General features: G+C 56.3%; 1 protein-coding gene and 1 long non-coding RNA gene across 5 annotated transcripts; one reads left to right on the forward strand and one right to left on the reverse strand.

Annotated features, from left to right (window-relative positions):
• Positions 1-7109: 7109 nt before the first annotated feature.
• On the reverse strand, positions 7110-25863 carry SLC6A12 (solute carrier family 6 member 12). 4 transcript variants are annotated; one of them, XM_070790316.1, is made up of 17 exons: positions 24934-25863; positions 24541-24666; positions 22184-22267; positions 19529-19805; positions 16577-16711; positions 15875-16015; positions 15280-15367; positions 14144-14276; positions 13603-13737; positions 13138-13241; positions 12696-12820; positions 12290-12402; positions 11699-11836; positions 10891-10993; positions 9988-10088; positions 9366-9536; positions 7110-8034 (listed from the first exon to the last, which is right to left on the reverse strand). In XM_070790316.1, exons 4-17 carry the CDS (start codon positions 19749-19751, stop codon positions 7891-7893), a joined length of 1854 nt encoding a protein of 617 aa, XP_070646417.1. In that variant the 5' UTR covers positions 19752-19805; positions 22184-22267; positions 24541-24666; positions 24934-25863; the 3' UTR covers positions 7110-7890. The 4 variants fall into 4 exon arrangements, with proteins under 4 accessions (XP_070646417.1, XP_070646418.1, XP_070646416.1 ...); XM_070790317.1 differs by lacking the exons at positions 24541-24666; positions 24934-25863 and adding an exon at positions 24108-24341; XM_070790315.1 differs by lacking the exons at positions 22184-22267; positions 24541-24666; positions 24934-25863 and having other exon boundaries at positions 12696-12790; positions 19529-20008.
• Positions 13231-14678, forward strand: LOC139183228 (uncharacterized). The gene is made up of 3 exons (XR_011566792.1): positions 13231-13373; positions 13639-13707; positions 14172-14678. It is a non-coding gene; the product is annotated as an uncharacterized lncRNA (long non-coding RNA).
• Positions 25864-27272: the final 1409 nt, after the last annotated feature.

Here is a 27272-nt window from a genome sequence, read left to right on the forward strand (position 1 = left end):
TCTGCCTGCCAGTGTCGTCTGGGAAGATCCTGCACGTCGCAGGGCGACTAAGCCCGAGTGCCGCAACTACAGAAGCCTGCAAGACCTGGAGCCCGTGCTCCACAGTAAGAGAAGAGCCCCACTCATCACAAGAAAAAGCCTGCGTGCAGCAAGGGAGAGCCACTGCAGCCAAAATAAATCGAAACAAAAATGCAAAAACAAAACAATAAAAATGGGTCGAGGAACTATCTGATGGACAGGCACTTGGTCAGAGCTCTGGGTGCAGGGCCAGGGAATGACCCCCCCCAAAATACACACGCACATGGAACGACCCCCACCAACACACACACACACACACAGGAAATGACCCCCATTGACACACACACACAATGACCCCCACCAACACACACACACACACAGGAACTGACCCCCATCGACACACATACACAGAATGACCCCCACCAACACACACACATACGGAATGACCCCCACCAACACACACACGGAATGACCCCTACCTACATGTACACACATGGAATGACCCCCACCAACACACACACACACACATGGAATGACCCCCACCAACACACACACACACACACGGAATGACCCCCCACACACACACACACCAAATGACCCCCACCAACACACACACACACGGAATGACCCCCACACACACACACACACATGGAATGACCCCCACCAACACACACACACACACGGAATGACCCCCACCCACACACACACACAGACATGGAATGACCCCCCACACACACACACACCAAATGACCCCCACCAACACACACACACACGGAATGACCCCCCCCCCACACACACACACACACAGACACGGAATGACCCCCCCCCACACACACACCAAATGACCCCCACCAACACAAATACACACACACGGAATGACCCCCACCAACACACACACATATGGAATGACCCCCACCAACACACACACACACGGAATGACCCCCACCAACACACACACACACACGGAATCACCCCCACCAACACATACACACACACACACGGAATGACCCCCACCAACACACACACACATGGAATGACCCCCACCAACACACACACACACACGGAATCACCCCCACCCCCACACACACACACATAGAATGACCCCTACCAACACACACACAGAGGGAATGACTCCCACAAACACACATACAGACACATGGAGTGAACCCTACCAACACACACACACACACACACACAGGGAATGACCCCCACCAACACCCGCACACACACACACACATACAGGGAATGACCCCCACCAACACATACACACATGGAATGACTCCCACCAACACACACACAGAGGGAATGACCCCCACCAACACACATACAGACACATGGAGTGACCCCCACTGACACCCACACACACCCAGCCAGTTAAAGCAGGTTTCAGTGGCGACCAGCACAGCTAGGAGACTAGGACATGAAGGGAGCACCACGACAGCCAACGTGCACCCAGCAGAGTGGGAGTCCGGGGGTTAGGACTTGGTGTTCCACGATAGAGGCCCTGCTTGGTTTTCCGTGAGAGACGCCAGGGGTATGCTGGTGTCAAGGTCCCACTGATCACATTTGGTCCTCAGCCTCAGGTGATTTTCTCCAAATGTCAACTCCGAAGCCTGACTTTCTCATCACAAGGTCTGGGTTGACAAGCCCCAGGTGTACCCTCTTGAAGTGGAGGGGGACAGGCCCAGGTGAAAGGGTTGGGAGAAAACTGTCAGGAAAAGTGATGGAGCCACAGACTAGAGTGGAGCAAACATCTACTGAGCCCATGGCAGGCTGCTGGAGCTGGAAGGGAAGCCAAGGCCCTGCATAGGCCTGAGTTGCTGAGATGTGGAATGCAAGACTGAAATCCCAGTTGGAGGGAGACGTGGTGGCCTGGGGCCAGCGTCACACTGCATGCAAGGCCCTTGCCTGCCACCACCATGAGGCAGGGGCACGCCCAGAGCCATGTCTCCCAGGAGAGCAGAGAGGAGAAGCCCTCCAGCAAAGCTGAGGCCTGAGGGAGAGAAGCAACTGGCCCGAATGGCTGGTCTAGGGACACCTGCTAAGAGGGTGTCCGGCTCCCCTGGTGACCAGAGCAATGAGCACCCAAAAATCCAGACAGCACCCCAGGCTGGGCCCCATTATCCCATGGAAGTGCAAAGGAACAGGCCCTCGCCCTCCTTCCAGGAAATGGGAAATTCCAGGAGAAGCCTGGGGCCAGCTCTGACCTGGCCCATCCTGAGAACTTTCTGACCCAGGAAGCTGAGGACTTGTCCCTTGGGAGCACCCCTGAGGGGACCCAGCTCAGCCCAAGCCTGGGAGAGGGCCCAGAGCCAAATGGGATCCTGCTGTCCCTGTGGGGACTTGGGAAGGGGCACCATCCTGCAAGTCTTCTGGCCTCTGCAGTCATCAAGGAGGAGATGGGCAGCCCTCCGGTAGCAGAGGAGACACCCACAGGGACCCCAGACCCTCTGGGTCACCCACTTAACCACTGCACATGGGGATGGACGGAGCTCTATGGCCAGTGCCTCTCGTCGTGGGACCCTTCAGACGTGGAAATAAGCTCATCAGCCCTGACTTAGAATGCTTCTGACAGGGTGGCCCCCAGGTGTTACAGGTTTCTGGCTGAGAGCAAGGGGCCGGGTGCCAGTGCGAGAAGACGGAAAATCCAACAGGGTTTAGCACACCTGGTGCCTGGTGTGCTCCTGGTGAGGGCCCAGGGGTGAGGGATGTGTGGTGATGGGCCGAGCACAGTGCCTGCTCTCCAGGGGTTCATGTTGGGTGGTGCCGTCGAAAATACACAAATAGAGACTTCCCTGGTGGTCCAGTGATTAAGACTCCACGCCTCCGGTATAGGGTGCACAGATTTGATCCCTGGTTGGGGAACTAAGATCATATATGCCACGTGGCACGGCCACAAAAATAAATAACAACTTAAAATAAGAATAAAAATACACAAATGGACAGTGTTTTCACACAGCAGATGGTGGTATGACAGAGGGATGGCCTCAAGGGGCTGAGGCCTCTACAAGGAGACAAATTCAACAAGGTCTAGGTTGGGTCTGAGGGCAGGTAAGCCGCTCAGAGACCACCTCTAGGCATGGAACAAGGTGGAAACCAGGCGAGTCTGCCACATATTTCCCTTCTATGGGCATCCCTCGTGGCTCAGATGATAGAGAATCAGCCTGCAATACAGGAGACCCGGTTGAATCCTTGGGTCTGGATGATCCCCTGGAGGAGGGCATGGCAACCCTCTCCAGTATTCATGCCTGGAGAATCCCATGGACAGAGGAGACTGGGGGGCTACAGTCCATGAGGCTGTAAGGAGTTGGACATGCTGCTGCTGCTAAGTCATATCAGTCGTGTCCGACTCTGTGCGACCCCATAGATGGCAGCCCACCAGGCTCCTCTGTCCCTGAGATTCTCCAGGCAAGAATACTGAAGTGGGCTGCCATTTCCTTCTCCAATGCATGAAAGTGAAAAGTGAAAGTGAAGTCGCTCGGTCGTGTCCAACTCTTCATGACCCCATGGACTGTAGCCTACCAGGTTCCTCCGTCCATGGGATTTTCCAGACAAGAGTACTGGAGTGGGTCGCCATTGCCTTCTCCAGAGTTGGACATGACTGAGCAATTAACAATGTCACTTTCATATAAGCCTACTTATATGAAAATTCCTACTAAATCTTGAATGCATTTAAAAACCACTTTTATTCAGGAAATAATAAAATGGGCCTCTCTTAGGAAACCATCCTTTTGAGAAAGGAAGTCAGTGGGGAGCAGGTAGTCAGGCAGCTCCTGAAGCCTGAGGGGTGGGTGGGGGCAGTGCTAAGGGCTGGGTCGCTGCAGGAGGACCCCAGAAGACTAGCCCAATAGCGAGGAAAAGTGCCCTGGCACTGGCTGCTGCTGTCCAGAACACCTCCTGTGGGGAGGAGTCCTGCCCCAGGCCTGGTCAGCCTGCAGGCTGCATTGCCCCCCTCCCCCTCTTCACCCCGGCCCAAGAGGACTCAGGTTTGCCATTTAGAATAATAACAGGATGGACCCCACGGCGTTTAGCTCCAGGTTCTGGGGTTGATGACCTGTCACACCTCAGCATGGAGCAGATAAAGTTGTCACAGTTTGATTCTCTTACAGCAGGGCTGGCAGACACGCCCCGCCCCCCAACCCCGTCTCAGCCTCCATAGACGTGATGACTGATCCTCGCTTTCTGGGAGTTCCCACCAAGCACCATATGTGGACGTGCAGAAATTAACACGGCGCCACCTGGAAGGAAGGTGGGGGTGGTTTAGGGCAGGAGGTGCGGACTCAGGCCTGGGCTGAGATGGGAGTGGGGAGAAAGGCCCTTCGAGGGGTCACCCAGGGCTGCTCACGTGGCCCACCAGTCCCTGACTGCTCTGGGGGACGCCTGCTCTGTCCCCTGGCCCCCCACTGCTCAGCCCCTCCCATGCATGTGCCTGGAGCTGCTTCCTTCTAGGGCTCCACGTGCCCTGGCCACCTGGCAGCTGCCTGATAGCAGGTCCCCTTACCTGCTCCTCTCACCTCCCACCAACTCCATGTCCTTTGACCCCAGAGTGAGGAGGACATGGCAGCCGGGCCAGGTGCAGGAGGCGCTCAGAAGAGTGCCTGTCCTAGTGGGAAGCCCAGCCTGCAGGGGCCTAGGCTGACACTGCTGGCTTTGGGAGAGACCCCCTGCACCAGGACGGGTCAGGAGGGCACTCCCCCCATGGGGAGGAGAGGCCCAGCTGGAGCTCAATGGCCTGGAATTGCAGGCTGCATTCTTATCCTTACCCCTCCCCTGGTCAAGAACCATGGGCTTCCCTAGTGGCTCAGATGGTAAAGAACCTACCTGCAGTATGGGATACCTGGGTTTGATCCCTGGGTCGAGAAGATCCCCTGGAGAAGAGAATGTACCCACTCCAGCATTCTTGTCTGGGAAACCTCATGGGCAGGGGAGCCTGGTGGGGTACCCAGTCCAGCATTCTTGTCTGGGAAACCTCATGGGCAGGGGAGCCTGGTGGGCTACAGTCCGTGGAGTTGCACAGGGTCGGACACGAGTGAGCGGCTAACACTTTCACTGCTTTACTCCCCAAGAAGGCTGTCCAGTTCAAGATCAGCTCCAAGACCCAGCTTGGAGTCAGAACTGGTCCTACCAGGAAAATTCCACTCTCGGGGTGGCAAGAGGATGAGGGAGCTGGGCTCGGGAGATGGGGAGGAGGGATGGGAACTCTTTCCTTGCCCCTCCTCCCATTCCCCCTGCAGGTCTGGTGGCTTCTTTCCCAGGGGAACCAGGAGCCCTCACCCCACTGGCTGCTCCTAGCACCTCAGCGCTTCCTGCTCCCACGACCCTGAAACCTCAAGGCAAACTCTGGAAAAATTGTGGGAACTGGCCACAGGGATGGAGACCACCAGGAGGGCCGGCTCTTGTTCCCACATTCCCAACACCACTGGAGAGGCCTATTGCCCCCCTAGGAACCCTCTAATCCCTTTCCTCCCAAGACATCTGGGTGGGAAGCAGCTTCCCCCTCCACTGCACCCCAACCCCACAGGGAATGAATGTACAGCAGGCATGAGGGAGCCTTGCCCACCATCACAGGGGGCCACAGAGTCCCCGGATGTCAGACCTGGAAGCAAGCAGATTATGAGACAGGCGGGGACTGGGGACCTGGGACCCTTTACTGCCGTGCGTGTACCTGGACAGGTGTCTCCTCATCTCTTCAAGCAACAGATACAAAGAAACTGTAAGGAACTGAAACTAGCGGCACGCCCGCACAGCTGGGGCAAGTCATGAACCATAAGATGCAAAAGCCAAAACCCAACTGCCATGATCCCTGTCCACCACTAAGGGGGTGGGCAGACCCCCTAAGCCACCCTCCCACCTGACCCACCATACCCTCACCCCAGCTCCTGCCCCGCCCCCAAGGAAAGGAGCTGGAGAGAGCCCATGCCCCGCCCCTCCGTGTGCAGAGTTGCCTGCTGCCCACAGCAAGGGTCTCCAGGCTGAGGACCCAGCTGCACAGCTTGGTGCACTCGGGGCAGGTGGCCAGCCCCTGAGAAACCTGCTGGCCTCCACCCCATGCCCCCGGCAGCAGGGCTGTCCCAAAACCAGCAGACTCTTGTGGGAACACCCACCAGGGCCGTGAGGAGGAGGGTGTGGGAGATTTTTTTTCCAGAGGGCGCTAGCTTGCACAGGGAAGGGGAAATGCTCAGCCAGTCCATATGTCCAGCGAGGGCAGGGGTGAGGGGGCCTCAGGAGGTGGGAGGCCAGATCAGGGAGGTGGCCCTGCTCCCATCTGCCACCAGGTGGCAGCAGAGAGCACCATGCCTGCCCCTCTCAGGTCCCCAGTTCTGGAAAAGAGGAATCCGGCTGGAGCAGAGTTCCTCTCCATCCCCGGACGGCCTTCTTCACCCACCAACTAGCCAGTTAACTGCCACGGTGTGCAGGCAGTCCAGAGGGAGGCAGAAGGGGCCACCCAGAACCCAGGAGTCTGGACATCTGCTTGTGCCTGGCGTGCCAGCATCCTTGTTCTCACAAGCTGAGCAGTCCTCAAAGTTCTGAGCAAAGGATACCGGATGCTCTGAGGATGCTGGGCAGTGGGGATGGAGCTCACCCTGGCTGGACCACAGACTTTTACTCCAGCCACCAGGTGGTGACTTCTACCTACACATCACTGCAGGTGGCTTCCCTTCTTCCAGCCCCCAGGTCCTCCCCAGGACACTGTCCCCAAGTGGCCCACTCCATCCCCACTCCCCCTCCCCACTTCCCTTTGGAACAAGACCTCACAGCTTATCCAAGCCCTGCCTTCTTCCTCCAGGAAGCCTTCCTCCTCTAGGAAGCCTCCCCCAGCCAGGGAAGGGTCTGGCATGGTTTGGCAGGGGCCTCGGGAAAGGGGCACCCCCATATCTCTGTGGGAGACTGGGAGTCTCTCACAGATCCAAGGTATCCTCTGGTGGAGAGGGTGGAAAGTGGGGAGAAGACAAAAGTCTAGAGAGGAAATCTGGTCAGAGGGGTGTGGGCTGGTAGAGGAACTGCCAAGGGGGGCTGCCAATCTGGGGGGCTGCTCACCCCCACAGAGGGGGCCCTCTCTCTCCCACCCCAAGAACCACAATGGACAGAAAAAAGGTTGGCACATGCAGCAAGCGCTCCATGGGGCTTGTTAACAAGGCAGGAGAGGGAGGTGAGGGGGACACTGGCCTGAGAGCAGAAGGCTTCAGTCGTGTCTCTGGCCCCGAGCAGCTGTGTGAATTGCAAAAGTCACTTTGTCTCTCAGGTCCTCAGTTTCCTCGTCCACGACGTCAGGGTTGGGACAAAGACAGAATGCCAAACAGAGCTGCCAGGAGCTCTGTCTTCAGAAGGTCATGAGCTGGGGAATGTCTGTGCAGGGTGCAGGCTGTGCCACCCCGAGCCCCTGCCACCCCAACGCTCCATGTGTTGAGGACAACACTGCAAGGCAGGCTGGAACTGGAGACGCCTTGAGAGCCTGTCTCTGGGAAAATGCCAGACAACAGTGGCTGTGTCTTTCTTTGGTTCCTCCCCGTAGACTCCAGGATGCTGAGCCAGGTGAGGGGTCCCCTCCAGCAGAACATTGGGATCCAGCGTGGGTGTCAGTGGTCACGTCTGACATGGCACTACCCTCTCCAAGCCCAGAGATGGTAAGAGGAAGCCCCCCATAGAGGGCACTCCCCCCGTGTACACTGCAGTTGTCATAATCAGACAGCGGGCTTCAGGAAGACCACCTCCTGCTCAGATAAGATGCTGAGTTCCAACAGGCATGGCATGCTCCAGCCCCCGGAGGGGCTGCCCACGGACAGCACAGAGTTTCTCGGCAAGGCTGCAGGAGGGGGCAGAAGTGAAGCTGTCCGCTGGGGACACAAGAGCCACCTGGCTTCCGGGCACTTCCTACAAGTGCGTCTCCTTCTCCCCAGCCATGAGGCCCTCCTTAAGTGGGGTGGGCCCGCAGTCCCGGCTGCTGCCACCATCCAGACAAAGGTGTCTCTTGGGCTGCGGCAGGCTGGGGTCAGGGGTGACGAGCTGCCGTAGGCGCTGTGGGGAGAAGAGGGCGTCAGTGGTGCTGTTGGCTAGAGAGGCAAAGACAATATGTCCTCCTGTCTGTGTCCCCAGGGCCCAGCTCGGAGCCCGCCCGTGCGGAAGCTCAGTGCGGTGCGACTGGATGAATGAGCACAGATCTCGAGAAGAGAGAGGAGGCAGTGGCGTGGGGACAGCATGGGAACCAGTCCTGACATCTGTGTAGCCATAGGCAACCCACTGAACCATACCACACCTCAGCACAGTGCCTGGCACAGGATCAGTGTTCAGGGTCTATTTTGTCCTTATTATAACTATTCTTATTGCTACTTCTATCAAATACTCAGTAAATGTCTATCACTTTTCTTCCTAGTAGTACTGCTACTATTACTATTGCTATTGATGCCATCTCCCTGCCTTGAATGCTGATGTGATGGCTGGAATCATGACCACCTTCTTGTGACCATGAGGTGATAAGTATGATGATGAAAGGACACCATGAGCAGGATGAAAGTGCAGGAATAGAGGAAGCGTCTGGTCCCCAATGGCCTCTTCAGGCAGCCGAAACAAATGCCAGAAGCCCTAACTCTGATCTTCTTCATGTGTAAGAAGACACTGAGCCTGTTTGTTTATTGCAGTTGGGTTTTCTGTGACTTGTAAGTGACACAGATTCCCATATATGTAATGTCTTTGTGGGACACTGGCTCTATGTCTTCCAGGAAGGTATGTCCTACAGCCTAAGCAGGGAGCCTTTGCAAAGGGTTCGCACAGGGATAAGAGGAGAGAAGAGGGGAAACTGTGTGGATGAACTGTGGCTGCCGGTCACCAATTTCCAGGAGCAGGAATCTGTGCTCTGTGACTCCCTGTGTCTGGCACCTTTGAGGTCTTGTTTATAACTTAGTTTCCCAGGCGGTGCTAGTGGTAAAGAACCCGCCTGCTAATGCAAATAGATGTAAGAGACGCAGCTTTGATCCCTGGGAAGACCCCCGGAGGAGGAAATGGCAGCCCACTCCAGTATTCTTGCCCAGAGAATCCCCATGGACAGAGGAGCCTGGTGGGCTACAGTTTATAGGGTCATGAAGAGTCAGACACAACTGAAGCAACTTAACAGGCACACACACCCCTTAACCCCTTGACAGTTGCTCTTGGTCAGCCTGCCCAGATGATCTGGAGGTCAGATTCCGAAGGTCTAGACTCCTGACCATTTCTGAAAATGAAGCCACGGGTCTTCAAAGACCCTTCTCCTTAAGATTCTCTTAGACAGAAGGGCTGCCTGGCCTCAGAGCTGCCCCAGCCATGATGCCCTGCCCATTGTCCAACCTCCGCAGGGCCACTTTCCCAGCCCCTACCTTCTTGAAGGAACCCCGGGTCTTCAAGAGGGTGACGATGATGAAGAGAGGGACACAGCCCATGGAGGAGCCAGCCAGGAACCAGCCAATGAAGTATCCCCAGGCCGGGTACACATAGACGTTGTTGTATTTGAGAGGTGCGTACTTGCTCAAGGAGAAGAAAAAAGTGGCCTAGAGAGACAGGGGGAGGGCAGGCACAGATGCAGGAGGGGCCCACGAACCCTCTCCTCGGGGACGGAGCACAGTTAGATACACTGGTGCTTCTGGAGGTGGAGAGTAGACGCCATCGCAGACCGTGGGCCAAGGCGTCAGTCACATCCAGAAGGAAGGGAGGGGAGACGAGATGCTCCAAGCAGACAGGCGGAAGTAGACCAGCAGCTGGAACATCAGGCAGACCGACAGACCGACAGAGTTGCCAAAGGAAGGGATGGAGCAGGAACCAGGCCGGATGATAGTGCTCGTGAAACCAAGAGACGGTGAGAAAAGAGGGGCGGGGGGACCAGCACACAGAGGGCACGGACCTGCCCCCCAAGGAGCCCCAGAACTCAGCCCCCTGCCCCTCATCTCCCGGAATCGACTGGAGAGGCAGGAGGGAATATAGGGGGCACTGATGGGCACATACCAGGCAGAGGCCAGGGGTCAGGAAGAGCCAGGAGATCTTCACCAGGGGCCATGGCCGGTAGCCAATCATGTCTGCCACGTTGTCATAGAAACGGTCGGCCCCTGCCCAGGTGGGTGTCGGGAGAGTGTGAGGACAGGATGGGGGGCAGCGGATGGGTTTGGGGAAGGACTCGGCTGCTCCGTCCTCCCCATCCCCCACCGTGTGGGGGAAACTGGATCAGCACACAGGAGTGACACTCGGGGAGGGGGAGGCTGCCCCCAACAGGGAGCCCCCTCATCCCCCAGGGCGTCTCTGGCCTCCCGCCTAGGGATGAAGACCCACGTCCTAACACACGGGAGGGTGTGAGCCAGGGGTGCTCAGTGGCCACACAGATGCTTATCACATCACAGAGACAGATTCGGTTTCAAGTAAAAGCAGCAGAACAGCCAAGGGGCCGCTGAGCCACGCGGGGCACTGGGCAGGGGCAGTGTATGCATCCCAGGCTCCAGGTATTCATAATTATTCTCACTATTCAAGGAACCCAGGGTTGTCCCAAGCACAGCTCCACCTGCCATTTGAGAAATGCCTGGGTTCCCAGAGATGGATAAACCTCAAGTAAAAAGAACCAGGGCAGAGACTTCCCTGAGGGGCCAGTGGCTAAGACTCTTGTGCTCCCAGGGCAGGGCGCCTGGGTTTTGATCCCTGGTCACAGAGCTAGATCCCACACGCCGCAACTAAGAGTTCTCATGCCGCAACTAAGACCCAGAGCAGCCAAATAAATAAATACAAAATAAATATGAAAAAAAAATTAAGAACCAGGACAGCAGCTCAAAGAGCCACAAAGACCAGAAGGCCAGCTTGCTGGTCCTTACCTGGGGCAGATCCAGCCCTTCCAGGGACCCCAAGGCTCCCCCCACCACTTACCATACACCCAGCCGACGCAGATCACCTCAAACACGGAAAGGAAGAGCAGGCACGTGCCGCTGCAGGCATAGTAATCAAACAGCTGAAAGAGGTACATCCCGCCCTGCAGGCAGGGGATGGAGCTCAGGCTTCAACCTTCCCCTGGGCGGTGGTGGGTGGCAGGGGACACACCCTGTCCCACCAGAGAAGACAGATGCCCACCTTGTGGGGTGCCACCCTGCTCGGCCCAAGGAAGTTGTCCCTTGCAGCTAGAGTGTGCCCTGCCTGTCCGTGCCTCCCAGGCCTCATCTGACAACCATCTCTGACCTCAGTGAGGACCCCGGGGACTGTGGCGTAGATCCACTGTGTTGTCTGCCCAGAATCCCACCTTCTGGAAGGTGCTGTGTTGTGGCCACCTCACTGTGAGTTTGTGCGCCCCACTCCCCTGTTTCAGGCCTGAAGAGGAGCCAGGGCTGACTCTCAGGAAAAGGGCCCTGTGTCCCCAGGGTTGGCCAGTGGCACAAGGGAAGCCCAAAGCTGCCCCAGCCATCTGTAACATCCCAGGAGGAAAATCTGCCCAAGAATGACATCATCAGAGGAAAGGAGGGGACCATCTCTGATGATGTCATTGGGGGCTGCTGGATCCAACCGTGCCTGAAACCGAACATCTAGACTTATCTGTTCCCTGACTCAAAAAGTTCATTTTCCTGCTTAAGCCAGCTTGTGTTTGGTTTCTGTCACCTGAAACCAAAGGAGAGGAAACCAACACAAGAAGGCTCGACCGTGTGGCCCCTCCAACCTCGGGGGAGGCTCCGCCCCTGCCGCTCACCTCAGTGACCAGGAAGAGCCCGATCAGGCAGCACGTGACTGAGATGGCGAGGATCAGAAGCTCCCGCCGCCCGCTCCTCCGGAGCTGCCTGGGGAACATGTCCATGGAGGCCGTCACCAGGCACTCCATACAGACAAACTGTGGGCCGGAGGGGGCTGGTGAGAGGGGTCACTGCCCACGCCTGCTCCCTGCCCCCACCTCCACGCTGACCCGCAGAGTCAGGGGCACAGGGGTCAGAGCTGGGGTGAGGCCAGCCCAGGTCTCCACCACAGAGGCTCCCAGCTGGGATGGGGGGGGAGGCTGGGTGGCCTGACTGCTCGGGAGGGATGTTTGGGAGAGCATGTCCATGTCTGCGAAGGGTCAGGCCTGGGGGTGGGGGGTCGGAGTGGGGGACAAAGGAGGCAGCCCCTCACAGAAGAGGGTCCCTAGGCCAGGGGTTCCCCTCCCGCCAACCTCAAGGACAGGTCCTGGTCATGCAATGGAGAAGGAGCGACCCTGGGCTGGGGCCAGGGAGCTGGGGAAAGTCCTGGCAGGGAGCACAGAAGCTGGGAAGGGGGCTGCAGGGTGGGGCGGGGTGGGGGTGGAGCAAACCTGGCTGTCCAGCCCGAGGAAGATGAGCATGATGAAGAAGAGGCAGGACCACAGCTGGGACAGGGGCATCATGGTCACGGCCTTGGGGAAGGCGATGAAGGCCAGGCCGGGGCCTGCCGGGCACACACAGCATCAGGGGGGCCCGCCCGCACGCGCGTGTGCACGTGTGTGTCTGCCTGCGTGCGCTGGCTGAGCCAGTCGACTACTCTGGGGAGCACACTTTCCACCCGTCCGCTCGCCTCTCCCTCCTCCCTCCCCGGGTTTTGGGGTCCTGCTCTGTGCCAATCACTGCCCCCCAGTGTTGAAAGTTTCCTAGTATCTGGTTTCTGGGACTCCCACTCCCACCCTACCTTCTGTCCCCTGCCCATCCTTCCCTCCAGCTCCCAGACAGCCAGGCAGCACCCACCTGACTCGGCCACTTCAGAGATGGGCACCCCCTGCTCCCGGGACATGAAGCCCAGGATGGAGAAGACCACAAACCCGGCCACGAAACTGGTGCCACTGTTGAGGAAGCAGAGCGCGATGCTGTCCCTGTGGGAAACGGGAAGGAAGAGGGAGAAAGAAGCCCAGCATGCGAGGAGATCCAGAGCCAGTGAGCGGTGAAGGGCAGGGAGAAAAGGAGGTGGGGGATGGAGACCGAGGCCAGGTACCGGGAGAAGAGCCCAGTCTGGAAAGCGGACCACAGGGTTGGATTTGTGCAGCTCGGGCCCCCACACCCACCCCTCCGTCTCCGATCACAAAGGAGGGAGGCCCCCTGCCACCCCCAGGCCCCACCCACACCCACCCCTCCGTCTCCGATCACAAAGGAGGGAGGCCCCCTGCCACCCCCAGGCCCCACCCCCGCTCACCTGTAGCAGTTGTTGTGGTACTTGTTGTAGCTGCCCAGGGCCGTCAGGCACCCCTGGCAGATGGCGAAGGAGAAGAAGATCTGGGTGCCCGCGTCCATCCACACCTAAGGGAGAGAGGCCCCGAGAAAGTAGTGAAAAGATGAGGGGAGCCTGCAGGGAGCCTGGCGTGCGTGACCACACAGCCCCCCATGAAGAGCGGCCCCTCCGCCTCCCCTCAGAGCATCCCACGTCCACCAGTGGGTCCTCCTCCTCCTGTCCTGGGCGCGGTGGGCATCACGTGTATGCGTGCTGTCCACACTAGCTCCAGGGCAGCTATATTATAATTTCTTCTATATTATCTCTCTTTTCTGTGGTGGGCATATTTTGCCTCTACACCAAGGGAAAAGCAACCAGAGGTTTTTAGAAGTCTGGATCTGGTTTGGGGCAGGAGACACCTAGGATAAGGGTCCCCAGCAAGGTTCCTACCTGGGGGTCCTTGAGCCGAAGCAAATCTGGTTTCAGGTAGTAGATGATGCCCTCGTAGGCTCCGGGCAGGGTGACGCCTCGAACCAACAGGATGACCAGCATCAGGTAGGGAAACGTGGCTGTGAAGTAGACAACCTGCAAGGGGGAGGCCAAGGTCACCCCTCTCCAGACGGCACGAGCCTCCTGAGGAGGGGTGAGTGCAGGAAGCTTGCCACCCTCCCTCACACGTTCCGGGGGGTCTGGGGCTCCCCAGCACAGGGTGAGACGCACATCAGCAGGCCAAACTGGGGCGGGCTTATTTCACCCTGCAGGTTGCTTGCTTATGTACACAGGCCTTTGACAGTCATATCGAAAAAGAAAGACTTTCCCAGTGTTGAGCTAAACCCCTTTCCCGGGACATCCCCTGTTCTTAGCAGGCCTTTCCCTTCACTACTTTCTCTTTCAGGTCTCCAGGGGGATGCCGTGGTGGTGGTAGTGAGGGGAGGGGTCCCTGCAGACTCTGGGGGCCACAAAGAGCGTGCCCGGAGCCCGAGCCCCTCACCTTGCCCGTGATCTTGACGCCCTTCCAGATGCAGAAGTAACAGATGATCCAGGCGAGCAGGAGACACAGGGCCAGCTCCCAGCGCAGGCCGCCCAGGTGCTGGATGCCAGGGCTGATGCTGAGAACACGTCTCCTGCAGATGAGGGGTGGGGGGTACACTGCCAGGTGAGGCTGAGGGGACAGCAAGCCGCCTCCTCCGTCATCATCGGGTGTCCTGATCCTCAGAGCTGACCCCACGGATCTCAGCCTCCAGACCACCCCACCCCCTGCCCCTCCCCTGCCCCATGGACAGCACGTTCCCATCTGTGGTCTATAAGTCCTTGGCCATCATGAGACCAAATCACATAATGCCACAGGTATGTCTGTCTAACGCATCCAGCTTTCTCTGTTGCTCAGAGAGACAGAGACAGTGAGGGTGGCACGTGCCTGAGGGGCCCGTGGTGGGGCACAGCTGATGAGCAGGTGGGTGAGCAGATGCCTGGGGAGCAGAGGGACTGGTGTGCACTGGGGTTGGCAGGTGACAGTGATAGGAACATGTGAGCCAAGGGCTGGAGGGCGTGAGGGTGAGTCAGGGCTGGGCGGGCGCCCTCGGGAGAGTGTTGGCAGCTATGTGTGTGCCGAGGTGAGTGTGTGTGGGGCGGGGGAGGGCGGGTAGACTCTGTAAGCGCAAAGGTGGACACGTGTGGATGTGGGAGAGGGTGTAAGTGCTCAAGTGGAGGCTGCAGGTGCGAGTGTGGGTGAGTGTAGAAATTTGCCAATTTGTAAATATTCCAACTTCGGCCAAGTTCAAGCTACGGCCAGGACGTCAGGGCACCCAAAGCTGGAAAGGTGCACAGAGCTGATCTCCTGAGCTGCGAGGTGCAGGCGGATGAGTGGGTGCGGGTAGGGGAGGGTGAGCAGGCTTGAGTGGGAAGGGAGTCACATGGACACTCACATGGAGTCACTCACACCCATGTGAGTCTAGGTGGACACGGGGGTGCGGGGTGAGGGTGAGGGCGTGGGCGGTAGGTATGCAAGGGTCCCTCACCTCTTGGTGATGGGAGGTGTGTGCTGGAAAGGACCCCACATCCCAGGTCCTGGACACCCAAATTCCCTCCCCTGGCACCCCCGGAGGCACATCCAGGCCTGCTACCTACTCCCAGAATTCCATGACGGGGGACGTGACATTCTCGGATGGGCCCGTTGTGCCGGCTGTGGAGTGGTTCAGGAAGTCCATGCAGTGCTCTGTGGGGGATGAGGGGGCATCCGCAGTGGGCGAAGCAGGCAGAGACACCCTCACATCCTGTCCCCCACCCTCTGGCCTGCTTGCCCCATCATTCCCAGCCCTGGAGACCCCGCTTTCCAGTGTCAGGAGATCCCCCTCGGGAAGCCCAGGGAACCAGCCCCCTCTCCCACCAAATCTGGTCCCGCCGAATCTGACTGCTCCTCTGGGCCCCCCTGGTCTGCCTCTTCCCCTCTGGTCTTCAGGGTCTGGCGCACAGTAGGCCCACGGTAAACACTGGCTCAATGGGTGGACGGTGGGGGCAGTTAGCGCCTGGCAGCCAGTTATCACCCACAGTCCCACGGGGCTGTGGGCTGTCAGGGCAGTTGGTTGAGTGACCCACATGGGGCTGGCCCACAGAGGGGCCCCCAGCAGCCCCCACAGCTTGGCTTGGGGCGGGTTGGGCTGGGCGCCTGGTCACTGTTAGCCTGTTGCCAGCCTCCCTGTCCCGGTCCCAACCCAACAGGTACCTGTGTTCCAGGAGTGGGCGCAGGTGGTCCATGGCAGCTCGGAGGTGAAGGAGCTGAACAGGTAGAAGAGGGCCCAGGCCAGGATGATGATATAGTAGATGTTCAGATAGGCCTCGATGACTACAGACGCCAGCCCAATGCCTTGGGGACAGGGTGGGGGGTGGGGGTGGGGAACAGGAAGGTCTGAGAGATCAGAGTTAGCCCGGAACCCACAGGAGCTGTCAGTGGCGCTGGAAGGACACGGGGCCACGGAGACACTGCCAGGCTTACTCACAGGCCTGAGAACCCTTTACTCCTTATTTTTCTAAATAAGAAGAGCAGGTGACACCACAGCACAACACGGCCTTAGGCCTTCTCCCATCACCGTGGTCACCGTGGTTACACCATTGGACGCACATGGGGGGCCCAGCCGTTTGCTTGTAGCACATTTTTCCGTGAAGCTGTGAAAACTCAGCTCCAGGGCTCCTCGCTTGCAAGCACCCCTCCTAAGACTGCACCTAGTTTTGTGCCTGAGTACGATTTTGTATTGTCTTTCCCTGAAGACCACTTGCCCCAGGTTTTATAAGCTTTATAATCCGGTCCTACAAAGCCGGATTATACTTCCTGCTGCCCCTGCAACCCTGAGCACAGTGTGGATGAGGGAAGGGGTGGTGGGGATGGGGCTCCTGGGGGCCTGCAGGGGGGCGGGGGGAGGACACTCACCCTGGAGGAGGGGGCAGATCTTCCGCCAGGCTGTGACGCTGCCCTGGCTGGTGTACTGGCCCAGTGCCACCTCCAGGAAGAACACCGGGATGCCACAGGAGAAAAAGAAGATGAAGTAGGGGATGAAGAATGCTCCTGTGGAGAAAGGGGAGGTGGGCTGAGCCTGTAGCCACCCCTCAATGTCCCTCCCGCTCCCCCCAGACCCCAGAGGCCCAAGGCAGCTTCCTACTGTTCTGAGCAGGGCTGGTGGAAAGTTTCTGGTCTGCACCCCACCCAGGATAGGAAAGACCTTCGAAGGGAAATGAATGAAAAGGTAGGTGGAGATCCCAATATACATACTATTTACTGTCTCAATGTGCTTCACAAATCTGATTCAGTTTATTATTTTTGGAACCAAAAACATGTGTTCTGTATAATTTGATCAATGGCACCCCACTCCAGTACTCTTGCCTGGAAAATCCCATGGACGGAGGAGCCTGGTAGGCTGCAGTCCATGGGGTCGCTAAGAGTTGGGCACGACTGAGCGACTTCACTTTCACTTTTCACTTTCATGCATTGGAGAAGGAAATGGCAACCCACTACAGTGTTCTTGTCTGGAGAATCCCAGGGACAGAGGAGCCTAGTGGGCTACTGTCTCTGGGGTCACACAGAGTCGGACACGACTGAAGCGACTTAGCAGCAGCATTAAATTATCAAGTAGGTTACTTTTTAGAGGAAAACTAACAAACAAAAATATCTTGGAAAAATTATTTTCCTTCTCATTCAGAGGGTTTTTTCCCCTCATATTCAGAGGGTTTTCCCTTCTCTCAGGCTCTGGTCTGAACTGGGCTCCTCTGACAAGGTCACTCTTCTGCTGGGGGGCTATTCTTGGGATGTGGTTTCAGCGTCGGAGGCACTGACCTGCAGGCCATGGAGGGAGGCCAGGCCTAAAGACACCCTGGAAATGACAGCCCAGGGTGTCCACCTCCCTCATCTCAGAAGTGTGTGCCTGGGTGAACACATTGCGTAGTAATGCAGTTATTGCAGAGTTAATTGCATAGTAATAACACTTGGCACCTGGGCTTCTGTCTGTAAAGCCTGCTTCTAAATGCTTTACCAATATCAAAACCCTCACAAAGCAACCTCCCAGGTACTGATGTTATCCCCATTTTACAGATGAGGAAAGTGAAGCAGAAACTCAGGTGGTCTGACCCTGAGACTGGGTTTGTAACCACAGTGTTACAATGCTTCTCAAGCATGTGTTACTGTGTAGAAAAAATAGAAAGTATAATGGGAAAGAAAGAGAAAAGCATTATATCAGTGAAAAGTGAAAGTGAAAGTCTCTCAGTCATGTCCGACTCTTTGCGACCCCATGGACTATACAGTCCATGGAATTCTTCAGGCCAGAATACTGGAGTGGGTAGCCTTTCCCTTCTCCAAGGGATCTTCCCAAGCCAGGGATCAAACCCAGGTCTCCCGCACGGCAGGCAGATTCTTTACCAGCTGAGCCACAAGGGAAGCCCTTGTATCAGCATATCCGTCCAATTTTCTTATAAACATATCCACATATATTTCTTTTTTTGCAAAAATAAGAACCTACTACGCATGACTTGATGACCATTTAAAAATGTACAGACTTCCCCAGTGGTCCGTGCTCCCAATGCAGGGGGCCTGGGTTCGATCCCTGGTCAGGGAACCAGATCCCACATGCCACAACTAAAGATTGGTTTCAGTCAAATAAATAAATATTAAAAAAAGAAAATTAATCATGGATGCTTAAAAAAGAGAGCAGGATACATAGTAAATGTTCAATAAATATTTGTCAACTTAAATATAAATGGTGTTTAGAAGGATTTTCTAAACAATGGCTATTTTTACACAGGACTGTTCCTTTTTCACCTTTCTGAAATATTTCTAATATTCACATACATCATTTCCACAAAAGAATAAAGGTATTTTCAAAAGGCAAAAATGAATCTGGCCACTCACAAACAAACCCATGTAAATGAATTATTCCACTGATGTGAAATATTCCAAGCAGGTAAAACCACAGCCACAGGAAGCAGATTTGCGGTTGCTGAGGGCGGGCTGGGAGAGGGCTGGGGAGTGACTTCTGATGGGTACAGGGCTTCTTTTGGGGGTGATGGAAAGATTCTAGAATCAGTTGTGGTGATGGTTGTACAGTTCTCTGAATATACTAAAACCACACTTTAAAAGGTGACTCTGGCCCCTCCCCATTACACCCTTGCTCATTTTTACTGCTGGTGCTAAAACATGCATAATTGCTTCTTTAATTAAAATCCTAGACAGGGGTCACGTCTCTTATTTGATCAACGTTCCTCAGTGGCTCCTGTCTCACTCAGATCCAAACCTCAGGTCCAGGCCCGTGCCCTCTGGTCTCTCCCCCACCACCCACCCCATCACTCCCCTCCTCGGCCCTCCTCAAACAGGCCAGCTGCTCTTCACTTGGCCTTGGCCCTTGCTGTCCCCTGAGTTTGGCGTGTTCTTCACCTGGACTCCACCCTTGGAACTCGCTGCTTCACCTCCTTCAATTCTCAGCTCAAAGGCCACCTCCTGGACAGACCCTGTCCTGGTCCCCTCGCCTCCCGTGTCTCGTCCTTCCCTTCCCGATCCAGTATCTCCCCACCCCGTCCCTCCACCCTGCTCTGCTTCTAGCCCGTCCACGCTTCACCTCTCGACAGACTGCGGTGGACGTGTTTCTCTGTGACCTGCTGCCCTTCGCTGCAACGTGACCCGGAGTGTGTTCTGTTTTGTATCTAGCACAGTGCCTGGCACAGGGTGACCCACAGTAGGCGCTGAGCGAGGGACCGAGCTCTTCAGTGACTGACTTCCTCTTGGAGAGGAGCTTGTTCTGAGGAGTCAAGCCCATTTCACGGCGGGGGATGCTGAGGCCAGTGGTGCAACTGGAGCTCCACAGCTCTCCCCCACCACGCTCACCTCAAGTGAACTCACCTCCCCCGTTTTTGTAACAGAGGTAGGGGAACCTCCAGACGTTGCCCAGCCCGATGATCTCCCCGGCCACGGACAGCACGAACTCCATCTTGTTGTTCCACTGGCCTCGATCCTTCACCTGGTCCTGGGCTTCCTGGTCCGGCCTCGGGCCCTCCTCGGGGGCCCAGGGGACCACCGGAAGCCCCTCCTTGGGAGCTGCCAGTTTTCTGTCGTCTGCAGCCATGGATGGGCTGGGAGGCCGCAGATGGGTGTGAGCGGGACGGTGGGAGAGGCCAGCCTGCAGGGACGAGAGGAATGAGCTGGGCAGCCCCAGGGGTACTACCACCCCTGCTCTCCCCATTCTAACCCTTCAGCGTTGCCGGGAGGTTTTCTAATAGTGTTGGATCAGATTCTCAAATTCTCAGTGACATTTGCACCTCAAGTTACCCTTTGCTCTCATGGCTCCAATAATAAATAGGGAGCAGTTTGCTCTTTTAAAAAATGTACATATGTATTTATTTATGGCTTTAAAAAATTTTATTGGCATAGGGTTGATTTACAACGTTCTGTTAGTTTCTGCTGTACGCAAAGCGACTCAGTTATACATGTATATACACCACTCTTTTTTAGATTCTTTTCTCATATAGCTCATTACAGAGTATCAAAAAGAATTCCCTGTAACGTACAGAAGGACCTTATGAATGCAAGCATATTTTTTTAATGGGAACTGCATCAGGATTTTATTTTATTTTTTATTAATTTTTACTGGAGTATAGTGGTTTTGGGCTTCCCTGGTGGCTCAGCGGTAAAGAATCCACCTGTCAATGCAGGAGATGTGGGTTTGAAATGGCAACCCACTCCAGTATTCTTGCCTGGGAAATCCTATGAACGGAGGAGCCAGTGGGGTACAGTCCATGGGGTCACGAAAGAGTCGGACACGGCTTAACAACTAAACAACACAAACAGTAGTTTCTTTACGATGGGAGCGGCTTGCTCTTTGCCCATTTTGCAGATAGGAAAACCCAGGCCTTGGCAGGCGAAGTGATTTGCCTGAGACCACGTAGGAACTAGGTGGGGATTAAAACCCAGGCTCGGGGACTGTTATCCCAAGTCTCTTTTGATCCTTGCAGCCAGCTGCCATCCCCGCTGGCCCATCTGCCTTAGGTCCCCAGCGTCCAGTGAGTGGCACCATTCTAGCCATAAGGGGTCAGAGGCTGCCGGGAGCGACGGGAGGTCAAAGGGCTGGTGTGGCCAGGTAACAGCATGGTCTTCTCCGGGCCAGCTGCGTGCTCGTCACTGTGCCAGTACAATCGATTGCCTCCAGGTAAACACGGGGCCAACTCGCTCTGGGCATCTGATTGGGAGGGCAGGGGAAGGTGGGGCCACCTCATGAGGCCAGATGGGGACAGGGTGGCCTTCAAGGGAAGCCTGGTTCTTCCCCCTCTCTTGGTTGAACCTCCATCCTGAGAGCTGGCAAGGATCCTGGAGGCGGAGGGGGTCACCAGAGAGAGCCTCACTTGGGTGGTCACCTCCAATCCAAGTGGTCTCCTCAAGGGAGATCCAGAGTGAGTGCCCATCACAGGCAGGTCATTGTTCCTCCTGACTCCCTACCATCCTGAAGGGCGGCCGCTGCCTGCTCTCCCCTGTCTGCTCTCCCCTGTCCCTCCCATGGCCCATTTACCGGCTGCCAGGAGATAAACTGATGCCTGCTCTATCCGGAATCCTTGTTTGCCTCCCCTCCCCACACTCTGCCCAAGGCCACCTCTGATTCTGTTTCCAGGAGCTGCCAGGAAAACGTGCCTAGGCTGCAGAGGGGGGCACTCACCCACATGCCCCCTCCCCTCCCCCGCCTCCAAGGGGCACTGGGGAACCAAAGTGACCAGGAGCTACCAAGGGCTCTGTTCCTCCAAGGCTCCAGAGAAACACAAGGGATTCTTTTTATTAAAAGAAGCGTCTGTTTACTTGTTGGTTCTTTTAACCCAGGCAACAGCCCAAGCCCAAGTCAGCTAGGAGGGCGTGGCAGGGCCATTTGAGGTTATGGAAATTTTTGAAGGTGACTTGGAGGGTGCAGATTGTCCCAGGAGTGAGGAAGCATGTCGGGGGCGGAAATTCAAGTTCTGGGACCTACGAGGAGGCTTCCCTGGCAAGCTCAGCCCTGGACGGAATGTGAGGAGAGAGGCGCCTGGTGGAATCAAAGACCTCAGCCTCTGATACAGGGAAGGGGTGGGGGGAGAAGGGAAGGAAAAACAAAGAGGCCGGCCCCCGGGGCTTTGAGAACCAAGCCTCAGGTGGAAAGAACGGGGTGGTCTGGCCCCAGGGGACACCTGAAACAATGGTGGATACTGGTACAGAATTGAGGCTGGGCACCCTGAAGACTGGGCCCTGAACCCTTATCAAACGAATGAATGGACTTGAAAACACAGACGAAGAAGCATCAGACAGGGACTCCAAGGTCTGGTCCAGACCTGGCTCAGAATAACAACAGAAGCAAACCTTAGCACTATGCCCAAAACATACACGTTTGCACGCATTATTAAGTTTCATCTCCATAGATATCTTTGTGCTAGGAATTACTACTAACTCTGTTTTACGAATGATGAAATGAAGTTCAGAGAAATTCAGGAACAGGCCCTGACACCCCCAGTAACTATTTTTGAATGATCTGAAGAAACTTACCGATACAGTAAGTGGGGAGCTGTGCCTCCGGGTTGCTCTGTTCTCTTAGGTAAGTCTCACCTCCTCTCTGGGCTTTAAGTCTCCCTGAAAGTGAGAATGACGCCTGCTCAACTGTGGTATTGGGAAGGGGGTGGACACAAATGAGATCCACAAGAGCCAAGGAGAGATATTGCCTTTGCTTGACACGCCATAGGGTAGCCGAGCTCCGGGCCTGAACACAGGGTCACCAACTGGGCGGCCGGGAGACAAGGCTCACTGTCCCCAGACCAGAGGCAGTTATTTCAGGGCCAAGTCGTCCCCAGCAGCTGGAGATGCGGAGACCCCCTCCCCAACTCTGGGAAAGGAGGAAATGAAGGGAAAACTGGAGGAGAGTACAGGATGCGGGGGAAACCTCAGAGCTCAGAGTGGGCACAGGATTTGGGAGAAGAGAACGCGTACAAGCTGACCCTGATGTGAAAAGTTTTGCTCTGTTTTCTTAAAAAAAATATATATATATATTGAGAGGAGCATGATTTATGGGTTAAGGATGAAATACCGAACAGCAGGACGAAAGCAAGAACACAGGAAAGGGAAAGCTGGCTCAGAGCCATGGCAAGTCAAGGGGAAACAGGCTGAAACTGCAGCAAGCAGGCTTCGAGTTAGACTCAAGGAAGAACTTTCCAGGCGGATGTTAGACATAAAAGCTGTCTGAGCTCTCCCTTTGGAGGGTTACTTTTAAAAGCCAGAAAGAGACTTCCTTGGTGGTGTAGTGGCCAAGACTCCACACTCCCAATGCAGGGGTCCCAGGTTCAATCCCTGGTCAGGGAACTAGATTCTGCATGCCACAACTAAGACCCAGCACAGCCAAATAAGTAAATATTAAAAAAAAAAATTTTTTTAAGCTAAAAAGAGAGCACCCTGCCCTCCTCGCCCACACTATGCCTTTCCACCTCTGGCCCATCTGCAAGGAATACTTAAACAACAGTGTTACCCTCAGTCTCGATGACTTGCAGAGAACTCCCCCTTCCAAGGGCTCACCCCAGCTCTGTCACCTCGCCAGCTCCTCGCATCGCCTGCCCAGGCTGCCGCCGGCTCTGCTCAGCTGAGGCAGGGAGTGAGGGTGCGACCTGGACCTCCCCATTCTTCAGTGCCTCCAGAGGCAAGATACCCACACCCATGGCCGGCTCAGCCCTGCCCAGGAAGGAACTCTTCAAGAGGCTGATAAGCCCCACAGTCACCATTTTTAGGGGCTGGGCAGGTAGGTGGAGGCCTGCCCAGTGTCCAGCCAAGGAGCAGACACAGGTGAAAACGCCGCTGCCCAACAGGCCCGGCGATGGGGGAGCGGCCCAGGCCCTGGACGCTCAGCCCTGGCTTCAGCCCACACCCACATACCAGCTCCCGTTCTGCACACACACTGGGGCCGCTCCCGTCACGTCCCCATGCGCTCACATACCTGTGTGCACCGCACCACGACCTGACCCCCACCCCTGTCCAGTCCTTCACACCCCGTGGGCTGCCTGGCTCAGCCCTTGTGGTACCCCGGTGCACAAGCCCACAGCCTCCTCCTCCTCTGGGGAGCCTGCCCGGCGGGAGTCTGATCAGGTCGTGGCCCTTCACCTGCCAGCCTTCCTCCTCACCTGCGGGCACCACCTGCCTGCCTCCACTTCCCTCTCGAGCCGGTGATCACCTCTCTCTCACCCACTCCCTGGGGCCACCCCCCATCCAAGGACTTTCCTCCTGCTAGGCAGGCTTGTCCTCAGCAGCTCAGATGCTGCTGATGGTGCCGGGAGCTGGGGGGTTGCCGTGTCCTAAGAGTCCCCAGCACCAGACTTCCCCTCCAGCCTCGCTCATAACCAGACACACGCTTCCACCCAGTCCTCCTCCCGGGGGTCCACTGAGCCCTCTGTGGCAGCTCTCAGTCCTCCTCATCCCACATCCCACTCACCTCATCCCTTTGTCCAGCTCCCCGGCTCCCGTGTCCCCAGCAGAGTCCCGGGAAGATGCTAAGAGACCCAGCCTGAAAGGGAAATTGCCCCACTCCTTCCCCTGTTCCTCTCAGCTCAGAATCCCATCCAGCGTGGTCCTGGGACCGCCCCGCCCGGGACAGAAAGTGACTGTGTGTGTCCACATGCATGTGAGCCAGTGTGTTGGAAAAAGAAGGGGCAGAGAAATGCCGCAAGCAGAAAGAGGGCCGGAGGCCAAGAGTCTGAACCAGGATTACAACTCCTAACCTCAGGAAGTCTCCTTCATCCCCAGCCCCCTCCCCCACCTCCCTCCCTCCTAGCCGGGGCTGGTGGCTGAGGCGCTGTCTCAGGAGGACCCCCCAGAGACCCACATCCCTCCCCTCCTTTGCCCTGTCCGTTCTCCTCCCCTCTCACCTCGCCCCTCTGGTGTGGCTTCTGCTCCTCCGGAGGGAAGCAGATGGGATGGACAGGGCTGGGCACAGCCCTCTCTCACTGGGTGGTAGGGTCGGTGCTACCAACCCCCAGGCTGCAGGCTGAGATCTGGGGAGGGCAGGGCAGGGAGGAGGTGAATCACCGCTGGACTTTTCCACCAGTACCTGCCCTCTGCGGTTTCGCGGCCAGGCTCTGGACCTTCCCAGCCACAGCCCCTTTCCTTGGGATTTTCCTAGACACAGTGCCCAGAGCATGCCTCGGGAAGCAGCATCCGCAAAGGACACAAGTTTGCAGGCAGACAGCCCTGGGTCTGCCCCCTTCTCTGTCACCTCCCGGTCATGTCAGCCGGGCAGGCATCTGAGCCTCTTTTCTCACCTGATAGCACCCACTTGCAGAGCTGCCAAGAGGGCTAAAGGGTGTTACTGGTGTCTCAGGCCAATTGCTGGTGTTTGCTGGGGTCTTCCAGAAGCAGGGGCTGGGGTGCAGGAGTCCCGGGCGGCGACACGATGCTCTGGTGACCTCTGGGCAGTAAGCACACAGTCGGGACTTGTCTGACCGCCTGGCAGCGACCCGTGGTGAACTGGTGTCTGAGTTAGCGTCTGTGTCCCCTCTGTGTGCCCGGGGAGCTGCTCTAGAACAGGGTCCTCATTGACGTTTCTGCAATGTCCTCACGGCAGTGGCACAGGGCTGCCTGTGATCTTTCACTCTGTACAGCCAGGGTCTCCTTCTGGACAATGAAGACGTCTCTCTGGCCCCAGGTGGTTGCGGGGGAGGAGAAGTTGTGGGGAGAAGGGAAATTTCCCTCAGCCTGGACTTCCCCTTCGTGTTCTAGAACTTCCCCGCAGGGCCGGGGTGTGAAGCTCGAGTCTCAGTCTGTAGTTTTCCATCAGCACCCTACTCAGCGTCTCTTGGGCCCCTTTCGGCACTTCCCCCAGGCTCCATGGACAGAATCCTCACTCCCTGCCCCCAGCCCCCAGCGGGGATGGAATGACTGTGCTGCTTGCTGCGATGCCCAGCTGCTGTCCCCTGTCCCCACAGTGCATCAGCCGAACGGCAGAGGGGCCCCCAAAGTCCCTGTGATTGATTACCTGGCTGCAGCTGCTCAGAACCAATGATTCCACCTCTGGGGGAAGCGGGGAGCGTGAGGGAAGAAAGCCAGGCTGGGCAGAGGGTGAATTTCCCAGCTCAGGCATTCATTCAGAAATGTTTCTTGGTGCCAAGTGTGTCAGGCGTCTCTGCAAGGACCTGGAGATACACGTGTCACCTCCCCTTCGTGTCAAAGAGAAGGGCTGCCAGGTTTCACCTGGCTGCCCTGTGTCTCCCACCCTCCCTGACTCAAGCCCACCAAACCCGTCAGCTTCCAGCCCCCACTGGGCATTTAGAACAATCTGTAAGTTCCCAGAGGCATGAGACTCGCATCTTTGCAAAAGGTGAGGATCCCTAAGCTACCTGGAAGGCCTGCCTAAGGCTGGGCTGTCTCCATGCTGGGGAGGGTCGGGAGTGAAGATGGACTAGTGAATCCGGTATCTTAGTGCAGTGAAAACCGTTGCATCACCGCAGTCATCTTCTATCCCAAGCCTGCTTTTGGAGGGCCTGAGGTGGAACCTGGTTCCTGAGCACCTAACTCAGGCCAGGCGCTTTACATGACACCCCATTTTGTCCTCACGAGAAACATGACGAGAAACATGAAATCTAGACATTGTTAGCCCGTTTTTCAGTGAGAAAGCTGGGGCAAAGAGAAGCTCATTTACTAGGTGTCCCTAGTAAATGAGGGAGCTAGGATTTGAAGCTGGGCTCCGAAAATCTGTGCCTGTTCCTCTGCAGCAATGTTGCCTAGACCAGGAATATCTAGAGGGCAGGGATCACATCTCATAATTCTATGTTTCTCCCTCAAGCATTTGATATAGTGCTGGATCAGAGTAAGCACTTGGATGGATGGATGAATTTGTGGATAGATGGATGGGTAGATGGACAGATGGCTGGATGGATGGATGGACAGACGGATGGATGGATGGGTGGGTGGATGGACGGATGGGTGGGTGGATGGACAGTGGGTGGGTGGATGGACAGACAGATGGATGGATGGATGGATGGATAGGTGGGAGAGAAGAAGGGATGGAGGGAGGGAGGGAGGGATGCAACTTGAGGGAAATACTGATCTCGGTTTTCCCTCTCCAGAAAGGGTATTGCTCTCTCAGAACCAGGGGATAGATTAGGGCCTGGAGGACTCAGGTCTTGCTTTTCTTAGACAAAACTACTGATGCTAAGCAGAACCCTCAGGCCATGGATGTAGGGTTATTTTAGGTCTGCCTCTCCCTTGCTTCCTAGCAGAAATGCTTAGGTAATAAATGTGTAGCCTTCTTCCTGGGGCCCCTTGCAACCTGATACACAGGGCTGGGGAAGTAGCGGGGCAGCAAAGATGTCTCTGAGCTCTTTCTGGGCTTTTCTGTTTCACTGACAACTCAATGCAGGGGTTGGGGTGGAGTCATGGAAAACAGGATGGATTTGCCTGAAATATGTCTCCAAGGCAGCTACACCTACCCTCTCCACTGGACTCTAACAACACAATGAGGTAAATATTATTATTCTCATTTTATAGCGGAGAAAATTAAGGATCGGAGCCATGAACTTGCCCAAGGTCACATCGCTAGTAAGACCCACGCCAGGCCTGCCCGCCTGGCAGACTGTGGTGTGTCCAGGTCTGTACACATTCA

Source organism: Bos indicus, chromosome 5 (genome assembly GCF_029378745.1).
Source record: "Bos indicus isolate NIAB-ARS_2022 breed Sahiwal x Tharparkar chromosome 5, NIAB-ARS_B.indTharparkar_mat_pri_1.0, whole genome shotgun sequence".
In the NCBI taxonomy this organism is placed as follows: Eukaryota; Metazoa; Chordata; class Mammalia; order Artiodactyla; family Bovidae; genus Bos; species Bos indicus.

Bases quoted from the DNA above. Each gene is read 5' to 3' on its own strand.
- SLC6A12 (XM_019961702.2), bottom strand. From the start codon at position 19,868: ATGGGGAGAGCAGGGGTGGTAGTACCCCTGGGGCTGCCCAGCTCATTC. The intron at 13,738-14,143 runs GTGAGGGGCTCG...TCCCCCTTGCAG, and splicing joins GCGTCAAGATCACGGGCAAG to GTTGTCTACTTCACAGCCAC. The intron at 13,242-13,602 runs GTAGGAACCTTG...TCTCTCCCTTAG, and splicing joins TTCGGCTCAAGGACCCCCAG to GTGTGGATGGACGCGGGCAC.